Source organism: Hyperolius riggenbachi, chromosome 3 (genome assembly GCF_040937935.1).
Source record: "Hyperolius riggenbachi isolate aHypRig1 chromosome 3, aHypRig1.pri, whole genome shotgun sequence".
NCBI lineage: Eukaryota > Metazoa > Chordata > Amphibia > Anura > Hyperoliidae > Hyperolius > Hyperolius riggenbachi.
Genome location: NC_090648.1, coordinates 256,721,884 through 256,741,115, shown reverse-complemented (window position 1 = coordinate 256,741,115; position 19,232 = coordinate 256,721,884). Strand labels below are relative to the sequence as shown.

General features: G+C 44.8%; 1 protein-coding gene across 1 annotated transcript in view; it reads left to right on the top strand.

Moving 5' to 3' along the window:
* Positions 1–19,232, top strand: part of LOC137562292 (platelet glycoprotein 4-like) — a 92,729-nt gene that overhangs the window by 36,842 nt on the left and 36,655 nt on the right. The window contains exons 6-9 of the mRNA XM_068273626.1: positions 189–238; positions 7,258–7,327; positions 13,874–14,061; positions 19,019–19,137. Of these exons, the coding sequence (XP_068129727.1) occupies positions 189–238; positions 7,258–7,327; positions 13,874–14,061; positions 19,019–19,137 (427 nt within the window). The remainder of the gene's footprint in view (positions 1–188; positions 239–7,257; positions 7,328–13,873; positions 14,062–19,018; positions 19,138–19,232) is intronic.

Below are 19,232 nucleotides of genomic sequence, written 5' to 3'. Positions count from 1 at the left end.
GGCTGTTGCTTTCTGGATGATTCTTGTAGATAGTTGCAGCATAGTTATGAGTGAGCCAATGTTTTGCAGAGGAAATATTAATCGAAAACTAATGACCTGCAATGTATCATGCTTTTAAACCTCTTTCTACATTTTAAATTATACTGTACAAGCTGAAATATATTTGTAAACTCTCCTTTTGATTTTAGTTCACTGTCTTACTGGAATGATACTTACTGCGACATGATAAATGGTACAGGTATGTGTAACATCTGTTCTCTTTGTGAACCTTGTTGTCATGATTTCATAAATGAGATAACTGCAGACATCTTAGCATATTCATAGCATTAAAAAAGGTTGATGCCGATTCTGGTGATCCGACAAAGCATGGGCATAACAATAGGGGATGCAGCCCATGCGCCGCGGGGGGCCCGCTCGTGGCCATTTTGGGTGGCTGGAGGGGTCGCACCATGAGGGGAAAGCTATGGCCACACTCGGCGGGGAGGGGGGGAAGGTCCCGCCCCTCCCTCACCTCGGGTTTCCCCTCTGTGCTCCCCTCCAGCTTCTAGCTATACAATTGCAGCGAGCGGAGCGGCGGGCAGCGGCAGGCAAACCTACCTTCCATGCATTCCAGTGCAGGCACTTCTCGCTCTAGTGACTGACGCGACTTCCTGTATAAAACAGGAAGTCACGTCAGTCACTAGAGCGAGAAGCGTCCGGACGCACGGAAGGTATGTTTGCCCTTGACCTTCCTCCCTCCCCGCCGAGTGTGGCCATAGCTTTCCCCTCATGGTGCGACCCCTCCAGCCACCCAAAACAGCCATGAGCAGGCCCTGGGGGAGGGGGGCCCGCTCAAAATTTCTGCAGGGAGGCCCGGGGGTTCTTAGTTACGCCCCTGCAACAAAGGAAATGACTCCTGAAAAATCATTGAATAATGTTTGTTGGTCTAATTAAAGAAAAACATTTTTTGGTCATTTAGTTAAAAAGGTGTTATAAAGTAATTCTGTCTCAAACCAAAAGAAAAAATGGACACCGGTTAGCCCTCTAGAAGATGTTTCACAACTCCCCTTAAGAATCTTTTTTGAATGAAGGAAATATGTAAGGAAATTCCCAGACATTTGTACATACAAGTAATCCATTTACTCCAGCCAGCACTTCTGCACATTATAAAGAGCCAAGTAAATAGACCTAAAAGTGTAACGATGAGGATAATGGTCCCCCACACACCAGATGCCCTCCTCAATTGAGATTTGAAACAAACATGCAAAACAAGCACAAAACAATTGCACAGGCTTTCCTAGTTAAATATCAAAAATATCACAAATCAAAAATGGCACAAAGTCACTTTCCCTTTACACACACCGCCCTTTACATCCTTGGGGTAATGCAAGTCTTTTATGTGATCATTCAAATCATCCGCCAATGTGACTCCTGCAATCTGCAATACACGTATTTTAAATGTTGAAATGCCAGGACAATGATGTGTGCAGTGGCGTAGCTAATGAGCTGTGGGCCCCGATGCAAGTTTTGCAATGGGGCCCCCCAAGCACTCTATACATAACAATTGATATGGCGCACCAAAACCTGCCAATGGCAACTACAGTCTCAGAGGAGCAAGAAGGGGATGGGGAACAGACTGTTAATGATTACCACTATTCAAAGCATCTATAAAAGTGATTATTATGAGCACAGGACCAATAGAGAGCTAATATTGTAGTTGAGGGAGGGCCATCCGGGGCCCCTCTGGCCCAAGGGCCCCGATGCAGTCGCAACCTCTGCAACCCCTATTGCTACGCCCCTGGATGTGTGTTGTCTAGCTAAGGGTGATAAAACAGCATTACATAATGAGGATAAATATTGTCAAAGGCCTCCTTTCCTACCTTCCCCTGTTTACAGATGATTGCTCCAGTATGCTACAAATCACTGATTTCACTGCTCTTCTGAACCAGTTCCTTTCTGTACCCAAAATATGCCGTAATCATCAAATGAGTATTTTCTCTTTTAGGCATAAATAGACCACAGAGGTGTGAATTTCCCTCATTACAACTGATGAATTTGCTCTGTAGAAGTGACTTAAAAAAAAACCTAAACAGCATCCAGCTGATCCTACCTTATTTTTGTTTAGAAATAATATGACCTGGATAAATGAGACATTTCATAGCAATCTATCACAGACCTTGGCAATATATAGTGACCATATGATGGGCAAATACACAGCCAGGTGTTATTTACAAAGAAAAAAATAGAAATGACTGGACCTGGTATGTTTCCCTTTAAACACACATTATGGTTCCTGTGATTAATCTATGTTTATTGTTGGGGATTACAAAATACTTATACATGAATACAGATGTTGCCCAGCCCAGGTAGGATTGTGTTAAGCTTAACTTATTTTGGACCGTTGTAGTGCAACCATTTCCAGTGTCCTAATGTGTCCCCATATAACAAGAACAGCCATAATAACCTTCATATAAAAAGTAAAGCCATGGTCAACCCTCAACAGAATACATGCTGCTACACTATGTACCCCATAAAGAAAGTACTGCAATATCTTACCTATAACAAGACCAGACATGTCCTCCATATAAAAAGTAAAACCATAATGTCTACATATAACAAGTACAGCCAGAGTTGTATATATGTTACGGTCAGAACCCGAAGTCTGACCACTTCGGGTTCTGACTGGCCAAAATGCGAAGTTGCCGTGCTAACGCGGCCAATGTCAGAAATGAATTAAGGCTCCGGCTCCTCCCCTTTGCTCCACTCGCATGTCAGAAATGAATTTATTCAGCTCTTCCCCTTGCTCCCCTTGTGACCACGGCTGTGAGCAGCATTCCTTGTCACTGGCTTGCAGCCTCGGTTGATTTCCGCCGTGTTGCTATCCACGTTAGTGCAAAATACAGTGCTAAATACCTTCGTTCACAATGGACAAAATATCATGTATGCAGGATAGCAACACGGCGGAGGTCAACCGAGGCTGGCAGTGAAAAGGGATGTGGTCGCGAGGGGAGCAAGGAGAGGAGCCAGGACGGGAAGCCTCGCTCTTTGTAAACCTCCGAGCGGGTTCCATCGCATTGATCACCTGAGGTGGGGGGCTTGCAGAGGCAAGGGGAGATTGATGGATGAGAAGATACGGAGGGAGCCGAGGCTGGCAGTGACAGGATGCCACTCACAGCTGTGATCGCAAGGGGAGGAAGCGGAGCCGCAAATCTTTTCTAACATTGGCCACATTAGCACGGCCACTTCGCAAGGGGAGGAGGCAGAGCCACAATTCATTTCTAACATTGGACGCATTAGCACGCCCACTTCGGATTTTGGCCGGCCAGAACCCAAAGTGGCCAGTCTTCGAGTTCTGGCTGTAACATATATATTAAATGTACCACCATGTTACCCATAACAGGTTTGGCTCTAATGTACCCTATATAACAAATGCCGCCACAATGTAGTACTGGATGCCATGTTCGACTCCCATCCTCATGCAGAGCATTCACTGAAAACACACTAGGTTGGGCATAGGGGTCGAGTCATAAAAGGCTGTTCGAGAAAAAAAAAATCTGGTTGGGAAAATACCAAATGCACCAATTCATAAAAATTACCAAAGCCTATTGACAAAAACCTGTTCCTAACAGCAGAAGAGAGTGGAGTGTCTCTGTGTTGTTACAAGCTGTTCTGCACAGTGAGGGCATTGTGAGGCATCCCGACATCCCTTCAGATTTACATGTTTTGTCTCTGCTTGCTCTGAATCTGCTCTGAATCTGTCTATTAGTCTTTCTTAACACTCTAATTGTCACAGCTTAGATGAACTTCAAGAAATGTTACACATGCAATGCTTAGGTGATTTTCCCCACTAGCTCCTACATATCTTCAAACAGGAACTCAAGAGGGTAAACAGCCGAAGGTATTTAAGGGAAGCCTGTTTGTTCCGATCACTCTGCTGCTGCTTGGGGGGAAGGAGGGGGGGTTTAAAAGCTTGTTCCTTCTGAGAAAGCTGCGGGTCCTATCAGATTCCATCATTCAGACTTGCAGGAGAACAGGGGCTGTTTCTATTGGCTCCTTGCTCCTGTCAGTCACAACTATCACTGCTTCTGCTTGTGAGTCATGGCTCCCAGCACAGTCTCCTTGCACAGACTCCACATTCTTTTAACTACTTCAAAGCAAACGGTATTGTTTGTGGCTTTACCACATGTTGCATGCTTTATGAATTGACATTTACTGACATTTGTTGGGGTATTTACCGCACAAGTCAGAAATGTACCTCCCTGATCAATAATTTCAGTTTTTCATGCGGTAACAGCCTTTATAAATGTACATTTTGCTAAGTGCTCGGTAAAGTCATCTGTTTTCTGTATTACCAAATGCGGTAATGCCAGTGGTGTTCCTACTGTAGGGCGCAGGGGGCGTGGCGCACCGAGTGACGGACAGCTAGGGGGGTGTCGCCATGACCTCCCACAGCAGCAGAGCCGGAGGGGGAAGCAGCGCTAGAAGGAGGGGCGGTAGGGGCAGAGGTGGGGAGGGGGACATATCCCCCCCTCCCTCACCTAGGACCCCTCCTTCTGCCTTTCTCCCCCTCCATAGATTACCGGCGGCAAGTGCTGGGGCGGCGAGGAGGAATGCAGAGAATTACTCACCACTTCCGCGATCCAAGCGCTGGCAGCGTCATGTCGTCACAGATCTCCGCCTTCAATGCCGCCCACTGTGCTTCCGCTAATCAGGAAGCACAGTGGGCGGCATTGAAGGCGGAGATCTGTGACGACATGATGCTGCCAGCGCTTGGAACGCGGAAGTGGTGAGTAATTCTTCGCATGCCTCCTCGCCGCCACTGCACTTGCCGCCGGTAATCTATGGAGGGGGAGAGAGGCAGAAGGAGGGGTCCCAGGTGAGGGAGGGTGGGATATGTCCCCCCCTCCCCACCGCTGCCCCCACTGCCTCTCCTTCTAGTGCTTCTTTCCCCCCTCCTGAGGCATCTATACTGGGGGCAACTAAACTAGCTATACTGGGGGAAACTATACTAGCTATACTGGGGGCAACTATACTAGCTATACTGGGGCAACTATACTAGCTATACTGGGGGCAACTATACTAGCTATACTGGGGGGCAACTATACTAGCTATACTGGGGGTAACTATACTAGCTATACTGGGGGCAACTATACTAGCTATACTGGGGGCAACTATACTAGCTATATTGGGGGCAACTAAACTAGCTATACTGGGGGCAACTATACTAACTTCATTAGGGGCAACTAGTTTCACTGGGGGCAACTATACTAGCTTAACTGGGGGCAACTATACTAGCTTCACTGGGGGCAGCTATACGGGGGGAAACTGTACTAGCTATACTGGGGGCAACTATACTAGCTATACTGGGGGCAACTATACTAGCTATACTGGGGCAACTATACTAGCTAATACTTTAAATTAGTTAGCTCCGCCCTCATCCAGTCATGACCACGCCCATTTTTTGCAGCGATGCACGAAGCACAGGTTGTGGTCACGCCCATTTTTTAGGGGGGGGGGGTTATCTTTTAATACCCAGCACCGGGTGCCAAATGCCCTAGGTACGCCACTGGGTAATGCTTTATGAATCGACCCCAGTGTCACCTTTTTCAAAGGTGCCTGGATTTATTCTAACTGGAGCCAGAGCTCTTTCCTGTGCTCACAACAATTAAGCCGTGATGAAATTTGGGTTCCGCTATATCTTCAATGTTATTTGCTGCCTATGAGAACTATTATGGCATATGAAAACTGGGCACAGCACACAGGTTATAGCAGAGCGCAATGGTTATAGCGCAGGAACAGTGGTTATGCAACTCTTATGGTTCACCGCAAGATGCAGAGCACAGGTAATAGCAGTTATAGCACAAAGCACAATGGTTATAGCGCAGGCACACCAGTTATGCAGCTGTTCAGAGGTGCAGCGCACTGGTTATAGTGCAGGCACAGCAGTTTTGCAGCAGTTATAGTACACCTCAAAGTTTATGTAACGGTAATGACCTTACACAATTCAAACAAATGTAATTGCACCTACAGCGGCATACATAGTTGGAACTGTCATGGCGCATAACAGTTATACAGGAAGTTTTCATTATGCCTACAGCATCCATGCCTACAATAGTTATGGCATATAACTGTTATAGCACATAATATGTCAATGTGTAAATTGGACGCCACGTCATGGTTCAAAAATAAACTGCGGCCAAGAAGCTGCAATGAGTTATGGCTCATGTTTTTACCCTTTATCTATAACCGTTATTGCACACAACAAGAATTTTCATACATGATCACACCCCAATTATTAAGCTTAGAGCATCCATGGCTGCAAATGTTTTTGCAGATAGCCGTTATAGCACATAATCTGTAAATTTGGTGCAGCGCTGCTATTATAGTTTATTGCAAAGTGCAGCTGTTATGTCTGTTGCGCCATCGTTCTGAAGAAACAGTAGTCAGTATCTGCAATGGTTATGGCGCATAATCTATTCTCGCAGAGAAATACACTCAATGATTTGTTGCCCATTACACAGTAAGAAACAATGCACAAGAATAATCTCTAAATATAGCTACTCCATCTCTAAATATAGCTGCTCCATATAATTTATAACTGTAGTTTGATTGTTTGTGTGTGCAGGGCCAGGCTGAGGCAGAGGCGAGAGAGGCTCCAGCCTCCAGCCTCAGGGCGCAGTGTAGGAGGGGGCACACAACTCACTCAGCTATCATTCCCTTATTGTGTTTGAAGCAGAGAGAAATAAGAAAAGAGGATACATGGCAGTGACTGCAAGCCAGATAACTAGAGCTTTAGGTGTTAGAGGCCCTCGGGCACCTCTTAGTCTAATAGCAATCAGTGTGTGATGACTGGGATGGAGGGGCACACTTTGGTGTCTCAGCCTTGGGTGCTGGAGGACCTTGTCCCGGCTCTGTGTGTGTAACCGGTGTTCTACAGCTAACAGCCAAACTGCTTAAAGGAACTGGAGCCCACTGGAAGAAGCTAAATATGCTAGATTCAGTGTGCTTTTCAGCCAAACTCAGCATGGGGCAGGGCAAATTCAATAATGCCCTTGCTGCTTACTTTACCCACTTACTTATAGAGACTGCTCTGAGGTTAGCTTAGCTTGGCCATCCACAGGTTAAACTTCTAGAGCAATAGCATTTCATAAAGGAACTCAATGAAATGCAAGAGAGATTGATAATTTGTTTACAATGAAACACTTTAGATTTCAACATTTATGATAAATATGTTGCACATCCTTTAATTATACAAGAATGGTATGTTTTATTTAACAGATGGAGCTTCATTCCCCCCATTTGTAGGCAAAAAAGATCGGTTATTTTTCTTTTCTTCTGAAATCTGCAGGTAAGTTATGCTCTATAATAATCCCCGTGTCTCTGCAGACCTGTGTGTGTGTGTGTGTCTGTGTTTTGTGCTACTGCGCGTGTGCCACACGGACAGCCTTGGGACAGGGAGCAGGAGGGGCCAGGGGGCTGGCCGGGCAGGTGGGCGTGTGCATACGTGCTGACTGTGCGGCGGTGGCGGCAGTCACAGGGGAGGGGAGGGTTGACGACACAGACCTAGAGCCCATTTTTAAACAGGCTAAAGGTCCGTACACACGCCGGACTTTAGGCAACGACGGGTCCATCGTTGCCTCCCGCTGGGTGGGCGTGCCAGCGACAGTCCGGCGTGTGTACGCTCTGTCGTCAGACTGATACGGCTGTTCCTGAGCGGTCCGTCGTTGCCAAAAGTCCGGCGTGTGTACGGACCTTTAGGACTACTAGTACATCCTTAAAAAGATATTAAGTAAGAACAACTTTGGAATTACCGTCGATAGTTCAGAATTTGCAAGCTCATCACAAAGTTTTTGAAGGTGGATGTCAATGTCAACCTAAACACAATGTAACATACAAAACAATAAGGTTATGGGTTAAGACACCAATGGCATAATACAGTATAATCTATAATAATAATTTCCACGTTGCCCACTGTATGTATCCATCTGTCCCAAAACATGCCCCATCCTGCTCTGTTCCATTGTGATTGGCCGCAGCGATAGACCGCATCGCTGATTAGATGGCGCACATGTGTGGACGGTGTGATTGGGTGGTGGGATGGGGCACGGGTTGTTCAAAGTGATTGTGCACACTACTCCCCCATACAGTATACACAGTACCACCAGCTAGTACTTAATATTTGGTAACATTTTTTAATGATATTCATAAATTATTTTTATTGTATAGTTATATAGCGCCAACAAATTACGCAGTGCTGGACATTAGTTAAGGTCACATGCAATATTTAGGGGTGACATACACCAATAAGACAATACAGGAATACATGCAAACCAGATCACACAGCACAGTATGAGTCCAAGGTAATGCTCAGTCAGTCACTGGATGGGAGCATGGAGATTAGGCAAGTTGAGTTCACTCAAGAGTTCACTCAGATCCATAGGATGGGTGTACGATAATTGAGGTGCGTGAACAGGTAGGAGACGCAAGGAGGAGGACCCAGCTGAAGACTTACAATCTAGAGGGAGAGGTAGGGACGCGAAAGGTAGGGATAAATTAGACAAATAAGGGATAAATAAGACAATTGTGTGCATTCTCCTTAAAGCACATGTGTCGAACTCCAGGCCTGGAGAGCCAAATCCATGCCAGTGCTTAGGATGGACTGAGAAAGAAAGGAATCTGTTCTACCTGATGGACCACACCTTTCCTGATACAGACCCATTAATTAATTTGAGCTGTATCATAAATGTGTGAGGATCTCGGCCCTCGTAGGACCGGTTTGACATACCTGCCTTAAAGGCAACTGAGCACCCGTAACTAAAAATATACAAAATTAACCTTTTCATAAAGGAGGCTTGTAAAGAGCGTGCCATGAGGGGGGTGATCATCAATACTTACCTACAGAGTGCTACTGCTCTTGCCCCTCGTCCATATGGGATCTGCCATCTTCCCCAGGAGAGATCACAGGTTTGCTGCATCTTGAAGTTCCCGGCAAAGTTGCACGCCTGCGATTGCCACAATTCATGCCAGGAGATTTAGTCTATGGATGTGAGTCCAGTGCTTTCGTGGGTGTGTGACTTGGTCAGGAAATTCAAAATGAGGTCTATACTGGGGGAAGATGCATGGTGCATCCCATATGGATGAGGGGTCAGAGGAGTAGCACCCCATAGGTAAGTAATGACAATCACCCTTATCCAGTGGCATAGCTAGAGATTAGGGGGCCCCATAGCAAATCTTTCATGGAGGCACTCTTTAGCAATGCCACCTGCCCCTACCCTATGGATACAAGTTAATTGGGCAATTTACATTATCAAGCAATCAAAACTGCACATAGTTCCTGGGCACTGAGACAGATTCAGAGGGTGGAGAAACACAAAGTTAATTGTAAATATATATAGTAGTCACTGGGCACCCTAAGCTCCAGGGCCTCATAGCAACTGCTATGGCTACTATGGCTGCTATGGCTGCTACGCCCCTGCCCCTATCCCCGTGCCTTCAGAACAAATGACAACACTGTCACTCTTGGCTAAAAATATGTGCACCCCTCACCAAAATGTCTTTTGCACAGACTGGCTTATAAATTAAAGCTAAATTAAGTTTTTTTTTTTTTAAATAAATATGTTTTTTTTTTATTAAAATTGTGTATTTTTTGCACAGTGGCCCCACCCTCCTTCCGCCGGCCAGCCTATCACTGTGATCGACTGTCATAGGCTTCAGCCTATGACAGCGGATCACCTCCGAGCCCACAGAGAGGACAGCCGTATCACACGGCTGTCCCCAGTACAGCGCTGCCGTGGATCGCAGTGCTGTACAAGCTAATTAGACGGCGAAACAGTCTCCTAGCGGCTATCGCTGCTGGGAGGCTGAAGGCAGAGGGGAGCTCCACCTACCAAGCGGATCTCCAGCAAAACAAGCCCCAAGGACTTTACGATCGGCGTTAGGCGGTACTGGGGCTGCCGCCGTGTCCACGCCCATCGGCGTGATGCGGTCGGCAAGTAGTTAATACGGTGTGGGTTTTCCACAGCAGAAATGGTGAGCACGACCACATAAAAAAACTAAAGCTGTACAATGTTCCAGGGCCCCTAACAGTAATTCCAGCTATGTTCCAGATCTCCAGAGCCAATTGAGGTGTCCCAGTGTCTAAGAACCTATATAACTGCAGTTTTCCCACCGTTTGCTCCAGTTTCCCAACGTCCTTCTTGGTGTGTTCCAATGTCCCAGTGTCTTACTTCTTCTCAGTGTCTCTCAATATATGTTCCCCAGTTTTCCTATATACCAATTTTGTGCCAATAGATTTCTAGGGCTCCCCACCATAGAGTGCTCTCCACCAATCACATTCTGACCACCAAAGTGAATTTCATTGTGACTGCTGACATCTTACTGACATGTTGTATCCAATTGCATTCAGAAAATGCAAACGCAGAAAACCTTATTCCTTAATCACAGGATAAATGTACAAACATACAAATGCCGGCCTGCCATTAGCTGATGCCTAGAGCAAGTTCTGCCATTTTGAATTGCAATTGCATAGATTCAGCTGCTCTGCTTGTGCCTTTTAAGGGACAACTGTAGTGAGAGGGATACGGAGGCTGCCATATTTATTTCCTTTTAAGCAATACTAGTTGCCTGGCTATCCTGCTGATCCTCTGCCTACTACTTTTAGCCATATACCCTGAACAAACGTGCCGAAGATCAGGTGTTTCTGACATTATTGTCAGATCTGAGAAGATTAGCTGTATGCTTGTTTCTAGGCCAAATAGATCAGCAGGTCTGCCAGGCAACTAGTATTGTTTCATGGGAAATAGATATGGCAGCCTTCATATACCTCCAACTACAGTTGTCATTTAAACAACACAAACACTTCTTCTGGTTTGGATAGCCAGGGAACATTAATCTTTCTTTTGTCCTCACATTTTAAAACATTTCAGTGTATTCATTATTTAGGGAAAAGACAGTAAACAATCAGCAGTTTTCACTGATCATTACTACAAGTATTTGCCAACAAATATAAACATTTTGTCATAATGAGCTTGTCTTGATATCAGGGACACCAAACATGTATAGGTTCAGCAAACCGTGATTATTGTGGTCTCAGAATACATATTTTACTAGATAAATGTATTAAGTGTTTGCTGTTATAGAAAGAAGCAGATGTATAGTGTTTACAAACACTACAGAGCTATGTACTCCGATGATGAGGAATTTACACTGGGGCTGTAACAGTTCAATCCAGGATTAGCACACAGTAATGGGCGCTCAGTGGGTAGATCTATATCCAGTCCACTAGTGTTCCCTTCTATGCTTGAATAGATTAGGAAACGGTTAGTACCTCTTTTAGGTTTTATTTCTGTCTAAGTTTTAGTTGGAAAGATTTCTCCTCTTATCCTGTCCCATTTACATAGTCACCAGCAAGGAGAAATTATGTAAAGTTAAATGTTTAACCCTAGTCTACCCAAAATGTTTTTTTTGTTGTTTTTTTTTAAGGTTGGACTGAAGTTATGCTTTTAAACCTTTAAAAAGACTTTGTAACAAAAATGTCAGCCTTATTTCTTCTATCCTATAAGTTCCTATACCTGTTCTAATATGGTCTGTCTTACTGCAGCCTTTCCTAGTTGCACAGTGGCTGTATTATCTTTGTTATGTATCTAATCTTCTTTCCTCTGACGGCTTTGTCAGGCTCAGGCACTCAGGCAGGAATGTGCTGCTCTGCTTGTGATAGGATAGAAGCTATACACACCCTCTCCACGCCCCCTGCAGGCTCTGTGTGAGTCACAGACTGAGCTCCTCTCAGCCTATCACAAGCTGGTTAGCAGCCATGTCTTTTGTTTGTAAACACTGCCTAAAGCTGGCAATTACAAGCCAGGATCACAGCAGGGAGTGGCAGAAACAGCACAGAGGGGCTCAGGAGAACATAATGAATAGAATGGTATGCTTTTTATAAGAATTTTAGAGTACAGATTCTCTTTAACATTTCAGGACTGGAATTTCACGTCCTAAACATCCCTCCTGTATATTAAAACCCACCGCCAATTGCTTGTTGCTTAACCTCTTAAGGACCACAGGCTTTACCCCCCTAGTGACTGGGCTATTTTTTTTTTACATTAGGGCTCTGCAGCTTTAATGGCTTGCTGCAGAGCCACACAAATGAATCCCCCCTTTCTGCCCACCAACAGAGCTTTCTGTTGGTGGGCTCTGATTGCTGCTGCAGGCAGTGGTTATTTTTTTTTTTTACTAATTTTATTCATTTTTTTTGTAATTAAAAAAAGGGTGATTTTTTTTCTTTACCCAATGCCCCCCCTCCCCCGCCAGTCAATCACAGTAATTGGCTCTCATAGACATCAGCCTATGAGAGCCAATCACTTTCTAAGCCCCTCCAAGGGACAGCCGAGTGACACGGCTGTCCCCAGTACAGCGCTGCCGTAGATCGCAGCACTTTACCATGTAAATAAATGTTTTAAAATTAATTGTTAATCCCTTCTTAGCCTTTTAACCGCATGCGCAACCTGTAATTGTCTTTAAGATATGTGCACACTAATGATGGCCGCTTGAAGCTACCTGATGTGATCACTAGACAGACAGTTCGGGGCATTAATGCTGTACAGATGTATCACTCTTCTTTTGCCTAGCAATGGATTTGTACAGTATCAAATCCAATCACTACAGAAATACAGTGTGGGGATAATGGTCTGCTACATGCCCAACTACTAGTGAATTAAGGCATATGTGGTGTCATTTTAAACAGGAAAAGGTGTATATTTTGAGATGTTTTATAGTAGTGGCATTTTTTACATGAAAATTAAGAAGGGTAAAACATGAGCAAAAGGTGTCCAGTCCAAAATGATTCATACCCTTAACAAACTGTCACAGTCTGTGGGAAAATCCAAAGTTCTATACCATTCCAAATAGTCCAAGCTGTTCTACAGCATCCTAATTACCCTGATTAATTGGGGACAGCTGTTTTAATCAACTCAACAGGTGAAAAACAGCAGGTCTCTGAAGTTGGTTTGTGGACAGTCATGTCTAAGACAAGGGGGCTCAGGGAGGACCTTCGGCTGCGTATTGTGGCTGCTCACAAGTCAGGAAAGGGCTACATGGCCATTTCTAAAGGATTTCAAGGTCCAGTGGCTACAGTGCAAAGTATTATTAAAATACAAGACGTTCTGCACTGTGGAAGATCTCAGAAGCCAAAAGTGACACCTGTGCTGGCCAGGAGTATAGTGAGAGAGGTGAAAAAGAATCCAAGGCTCACCACCAAGGCCATCCTGGTGAATCTGGGCTCTGCTGGTGGCAATGTCTCAAGGCAGGCAATCCAACGTACACTGCACACTGCTAGGTTCCACGGATGCAGACCAAGATGGATGCCACTTCTCCAGATAAGGCACACAAAAACTTGCTTGGCCGTTAAAAAAGCTCATCTGGACAAAGAAGAAGACTCCTGGTCTTCTGTGTTATGGTCAGATGAAACAAAAATTGAATTGTTTGGTCACAATGATGTTTCCTTCATTTGGCGTAAAAAAGGAGAAGCCTTCAACTCAAAGAACACCATCCCTACTGTCAAACGTGGTTCATGGGGTGTTTTGGGGGTGTTTTTCAGCCAATGGACCAGGGAACCTAATCACAGTAAACAGCACCATGAATAAAGAGCAATACAGAAGGATTCTGAACGACAACATCAGGCAGTCTGCAGAGAAACTTGGCCCTGGGCACCAGTGGACTGCAAGCCAATCAATCAATATATATATATATATATATATATATTTATATATATATATGTATATATACACAGTATATTTCAAGGACACTACTGAATCCAAACCTTTTTCTTTGCTATCTGATCCAACCTGACCCAAAATATGTTAATTATTATTGAACATTATTCATTCATTTTCTGTTATAGATCCATGTATGGAGAGTTTGAAAAAGAATATACACTAAAAGGCATTAAAATATATCGGTTTGTAGTGCCAAGCCTTGTTCATGCCTCACCACTAATCAATCCAGACAATCATTGCTATTGCACAGAATTGGTGCTGTCTAGAAATTGCACTGGAGCTGGTGTGTTGGATCTCCAAAAATGCCAAGGAGGTAAGTAGATGTCTTGCTGTATTCAACTTATATATTGGAGAGTATGCTCAGAAAATGTTAAATGAATGTATTAGGAAAAAAATGAAGTGCATTGTAACTCACAGTATGTTAATGAAAGAGCACTTTGCAAATGATATGTCACTGATCGCTGGTTAATGTGACCTTTTGGTAATAAAAGGTTGCTTAAGTAAGTTAAAGCAAGTCTGAATCTGCAGTAAGCTCCCACTCAATAAATGGATACATGGTCCTCAGCTTATGTAAAGAAAGATGCGGCCGGTATGGTGCAGCAGCCGCTTTATAACGCAACTCACTGCACTGCAATGCACCACCTATGCAACATTCAGAGTTCTGTAGGTGCATTACAGAATAATACGTTGCAGTATGGTTATGCGCTGCATGCAGTCAGGGCCGTGCCGACACAGAGGCTCACGAGGCTGGAGCCTCTGGGCGGAGCTCACTGCAGTCTGGGTGGGTGCAAGGAGCAGGTCTGTGTTGAGCCTGGTTTGCCGCCCACCACCCCCGCTGTGTTTATGCTGCGCTCACTTTAGTTTGGTGAGAGGCAGGAGAGCTGGGGCGGGTGTCGCACGCTAGCCGAAGATCAGCTGTTAATCGGGTAATCAATCAGCTGTCTGCTGCTGTGCTGTCCCCAGTCTCTCCTGCGCAGTGCTGCTCGGATACCACTTTTCACTAGCTGGATCTAATTCGGACCTGGATACCCAGATATCCAATCCGGGTCAGATATCCGAGTTCAAAATTTTCCAACCCGGATCCCGGATCCGAATTAAATATCCGACCTCAGTACCCGGGGTATCCAGCCGGATTCGGATATCTGGATAGAAAAACCGGAAGTGCCCTTTAAATTGCTTTAAAAAGTGTTTTTAGGGTAAATGAGGCATGTATCATCACTATTTTGCAAAGGGGAACACTAATTGATGATGTGGGGACTTCAAACCCCCCTCCCCCCCACCCCAAAAAATAAAAAAAATTACATTAGGCCTAGGTCGAGACAGCAATCGTGCAGCCCAAATTGTGTCCAAAGTCCAACTGCACAACTGGGGCATGACAGTTTTCAGCCTAGACACCTCCAATAAATTACGCAGCAATTGTGTTTTGGGTTAAATATAGGTGGTATCAGTGGCCTGTGGCTCCCTGGCCTGTCGGTGGGAGCTGCACAGGCAGCAGGAGCAGGGCAATGCAGCAGCAGCAGCAGGTGTAACGTGTGCCAGGAGCATGCCGGACGTGGCACTTGCCACGTGTCATGTGGCACTTGCCAAGTGTCACGTGGCACTTCCCAAGAACATTTGGGAAATAGTGATCACAACATGATAACGTTTGATCTGGTGACTGATAGGCCACGGGGCAGCGGGACCACTAAAACTATGAATTTTAGAAAAGCAAAGTTCACTCAAATTAGGCAGGCACTAAGTTTGGTGAACTGGGATAATGTACTACAAGGGGAAGACACTGAAGGGAAATGGCAAGCTTTTAAACTTATACTCAATCAATACTGTAGTATGTATATCCCATATGGAAACAAAATGTCTAGGAATAAAAGAAGGCCTCTATGGATGAATAGAAAGGTTAAAGATAAAATGAAGAGGAAAAAGAATGCCTATAAGGTCTTAAAACAGGAGGGGACCGAGGCTGCACTAAGCAATTATAAGGAGTGCAATAAAAATTGTAAAAAAGAAATTAGGCAGGCAAAGATTGAAGCTGAAAAACAAATCGCTAAGGATATCAAATCTAACCCAAAAAAGTTTTACAAGTACATTGGGCCATATCCTATTCAAGGTGATAAGTAGCTTGCAGATGCGAGCTACTTATCACCTTGCCATCGCGCGAGGATTACCGGCAAATCCTATTGCCCATTTCCTTCGCGCGATGGCCGATCGTTAGGGAGCATTACTCAGGCGAAAGCCTGAGCGATGCTCCCTGTTACCGAGCGATGGGGAGTGAGGTTTACGCTGTGGTGCTGTCCATCAGCACCACGGCCTCACTCCCCACACATGCGCACTCGTCCGCCGAACATCGCCGACATCTTCCGCCGCAGCATCTGGGGGTCTCCTTTAATAAGGAGACCCCCAGAGCTCCCCGTCGGGTCGCCGCACAGTTTAGAAGCCAGCGCGCAGCTCTGCCGGGCTCCTCTGTCATACGTACCGCCGCCGATCACCCGCCGCCTCTCGCCGCAAAATCCGTCACGTAATTACAGTGTATCTAACACTGTAATTACTGTGCGCATAGAAGGAGCCCGGGCAAAGCATCTTTGAATCTGCAGCCGGGCTCCCCATTGGTCTGCTGTCTGAACCAATAAAATGGCTCACACAGCGGACCAATGGGGAGCCCGGCTGCAGATTCAAAGATGCTTTGCCCGGGCTCCTTCTATGCGCACAGTAATTACAGTGTTAGATACACTGTAAATACATGACGGATTTTGCGGCGAGAGGCGGCGGGTGATCGGCGGCGGTACGTATGACAGAGGAGCCCGGCAGAGCTGCGCGCTGGCTTCTAAACTGTGCGGCGACCCGACGGGGAGCTCTGGGGGTCTCCTTATTAAAGGAGACCCCCAGATGCTGCGGCGACGACGTGCGTTAGCTAGTTTAGACCTGCTTTTTGCAGGTCTAAGCTAACGCTCATGTCTGCCGGGAAGCATCGCTTCCCGGAGACATGATAAGGGTAATTGGATTCCGTGTTAAGAACTCGCTGGGCGATTATATCGCCCAAGCGAGTTCTTTTCCGCCTGGGGGGGTCTAAAGTTTAATTAGATTAGGCGATGCCCCCATCGCCTAAGTTAAGAACTCGCCAGTGCTTAGCGCTGGCGAGTTCAGCAATAGAATATGGCCCATTAACTCTAAAAAAAGAAAGGTTGACTGTATAGGACTCCTAAAGGATGAGGATGGGAACTCAATGGTGGATGACCAAGGTAAGGCAGAGTTATTAAATGCTTTCTTTGCTTCTGTCTTCACAAAAGAAACAGCACTGTTGCAAACTACAGAGGCAGAAGAGTCTCAATCTTCTAACTGTAATATTAAATACTTAACGCAGGAAGAAGTGAAGGCAAGACTAAATAAATTAAAAATAGACAAGGCACCTGGCCCGGATGGCATGCATCCTCGGGTCCTAAGGGAATTAAGTTCAGTTATAGATAAACCCCTTTATCTTATCTTTTGTGACTCTCTTGCAACTGGCAGAGTCCCAGTGGATTGGCGTACAGCCCACGTTTTCCCATTATTTAAGAAGGGCAAAAAATCTGATCCAGGAAATTATAGACCTGTAAGTTTAACATCAGTTGTATGCAAACTATTTGAGGGGTTACTAAGAGATACTATACATGACTTCATAGTAGAAAATAATCTTATTTCTCAGCATCAACATGGGTTTACTAAAGACAGGTCCTGTTTGACTAACATGCTCAGCTTTTATGAGGTAGTGAATGCTAATATGGATATTGGGAATGCTGTAGATGTGATATACTTGGACTTTGCAAAGGCCTTCGACACTGTTCCCCACAAAAGTCTGGTGCAAAAGTTGAGGATGCAAGGACTGGGGAAGAGTCTGTGTTCATGGATAGGGAACTGGCTAATGGACAGAAAACAAAGAGTTGTGGTCAATGGATCATACTCAAAATGGGAGACTGTTAGCAGTGGGGTCCCACAGGGGTCTGTTCTGGGTCCAGTGCTCTTCAATTTATTTATTAATGACCTAGTAGATGCAGTAGTGAGCAATGTTGCTATTTTTGCAGATGATACAAAATTGTGCAGAATCATCAACTCTCAGGAAGATAGTGTCATATTGCAACAGGATCTGGATAGGATGGCTATATGGGCACATACATGGCAGATGAAATTCAATGTTGACAAATGTAAGGTCATGCATTTTGGACGTACTAATGGTCTAGCACCATACAAAATAAATGGGATACAGTTGGGGACATCAAACTTGGAGAAGGACTTAGGAGTACTCATTGACAACAAGTTAAATAATCGTACTCAATGCCAAGCAGCTGCAGCTAAAGCTAACAAAATTTTGGGATGCATTAAAAGGGAAATAAAAACTCGAGATGCTAGCATAATATTGCCCCTGTTTAACTCTCTAGTAAGGCCACATCTGGAATATGGAATTCAGTTCTGGGCGCCACATTACAAAAAAGATATTGCAGTTTTAGAGCAGGTGCAGAGACGAGCAACAAAATTGATGCGTGGGATGGAAGGTCTCACTTATCGAGAAAGGTTAGATAAACTGGGTTTATTTAGTCTAGAGAAAAGACGCCTTAGAGGGGATCTAATTAACATGTATAAATACATCAGAGGGCAATATAATACCTTGGCGGATGAGCTTTTTGTCCCTAGGCCTTCTCAAAGGACTAGAGGACATGATCTGCGCATGGAGGAAAAACGTTTTAACCATTTATTTAGGAAAGGGTTCTTTACAGTTAGAGTGATTAAGATGTGGAATGCATTGCCACAGGAAGTTGTTATGGCAAACTCTATACCTGCATTTAAAGGGGGCTTAGATGCTTTCCTTGCGTTGAAAGACATCCATGGCTACAATTACTAGGTAATGCCTAATGAAGTTGATCCAGGGATTTTATCTGATTGCCATCTGGAGTCGGGAAGGAATTTTTCCCTTTAGGGGCTAATTGGACCATGCCTTGTAAGGGTTTTTTCGCCTTCCTCTGGATCAACAGGGATATGTGAGGGAGCAGGCTGGTGTTGTACTTTATACTGGTTGAACTCGATGGACGTATGTCTTCTTTCAACCAAAATAACTATGTAACTATGTAACTATGTGTCACGTGGCACTTGGCACTTGCCAAGTGCATTCCAAAAAACCCAGTTAGGCTAATTGGCTTCCCTTAAAATTGGACTTAGATAATCATAGGGTTTAGATTGTGAGCCCTATTGAGGGACAGCCTATAGAAATACCAAATAATAAAAATAATAATTTTATGTTCCTCTAGGTAAACCGATATACATTTCTCTGCCTCATTTCATGCATGCAAGTGACTTCATAATGGACATGGTGGATGGCCTAAGCCCTAACAAGGAAGAACATGAGACATTTGTAGATGTTGAGCCTGTAAGTTCAAATAGTAATGTGGTTGATTCACAAACCTTAGTTTTCATCTCTACTATCAGGGCCGGATTTCTGGAAAGGCCACAAAGGGCCAGGCC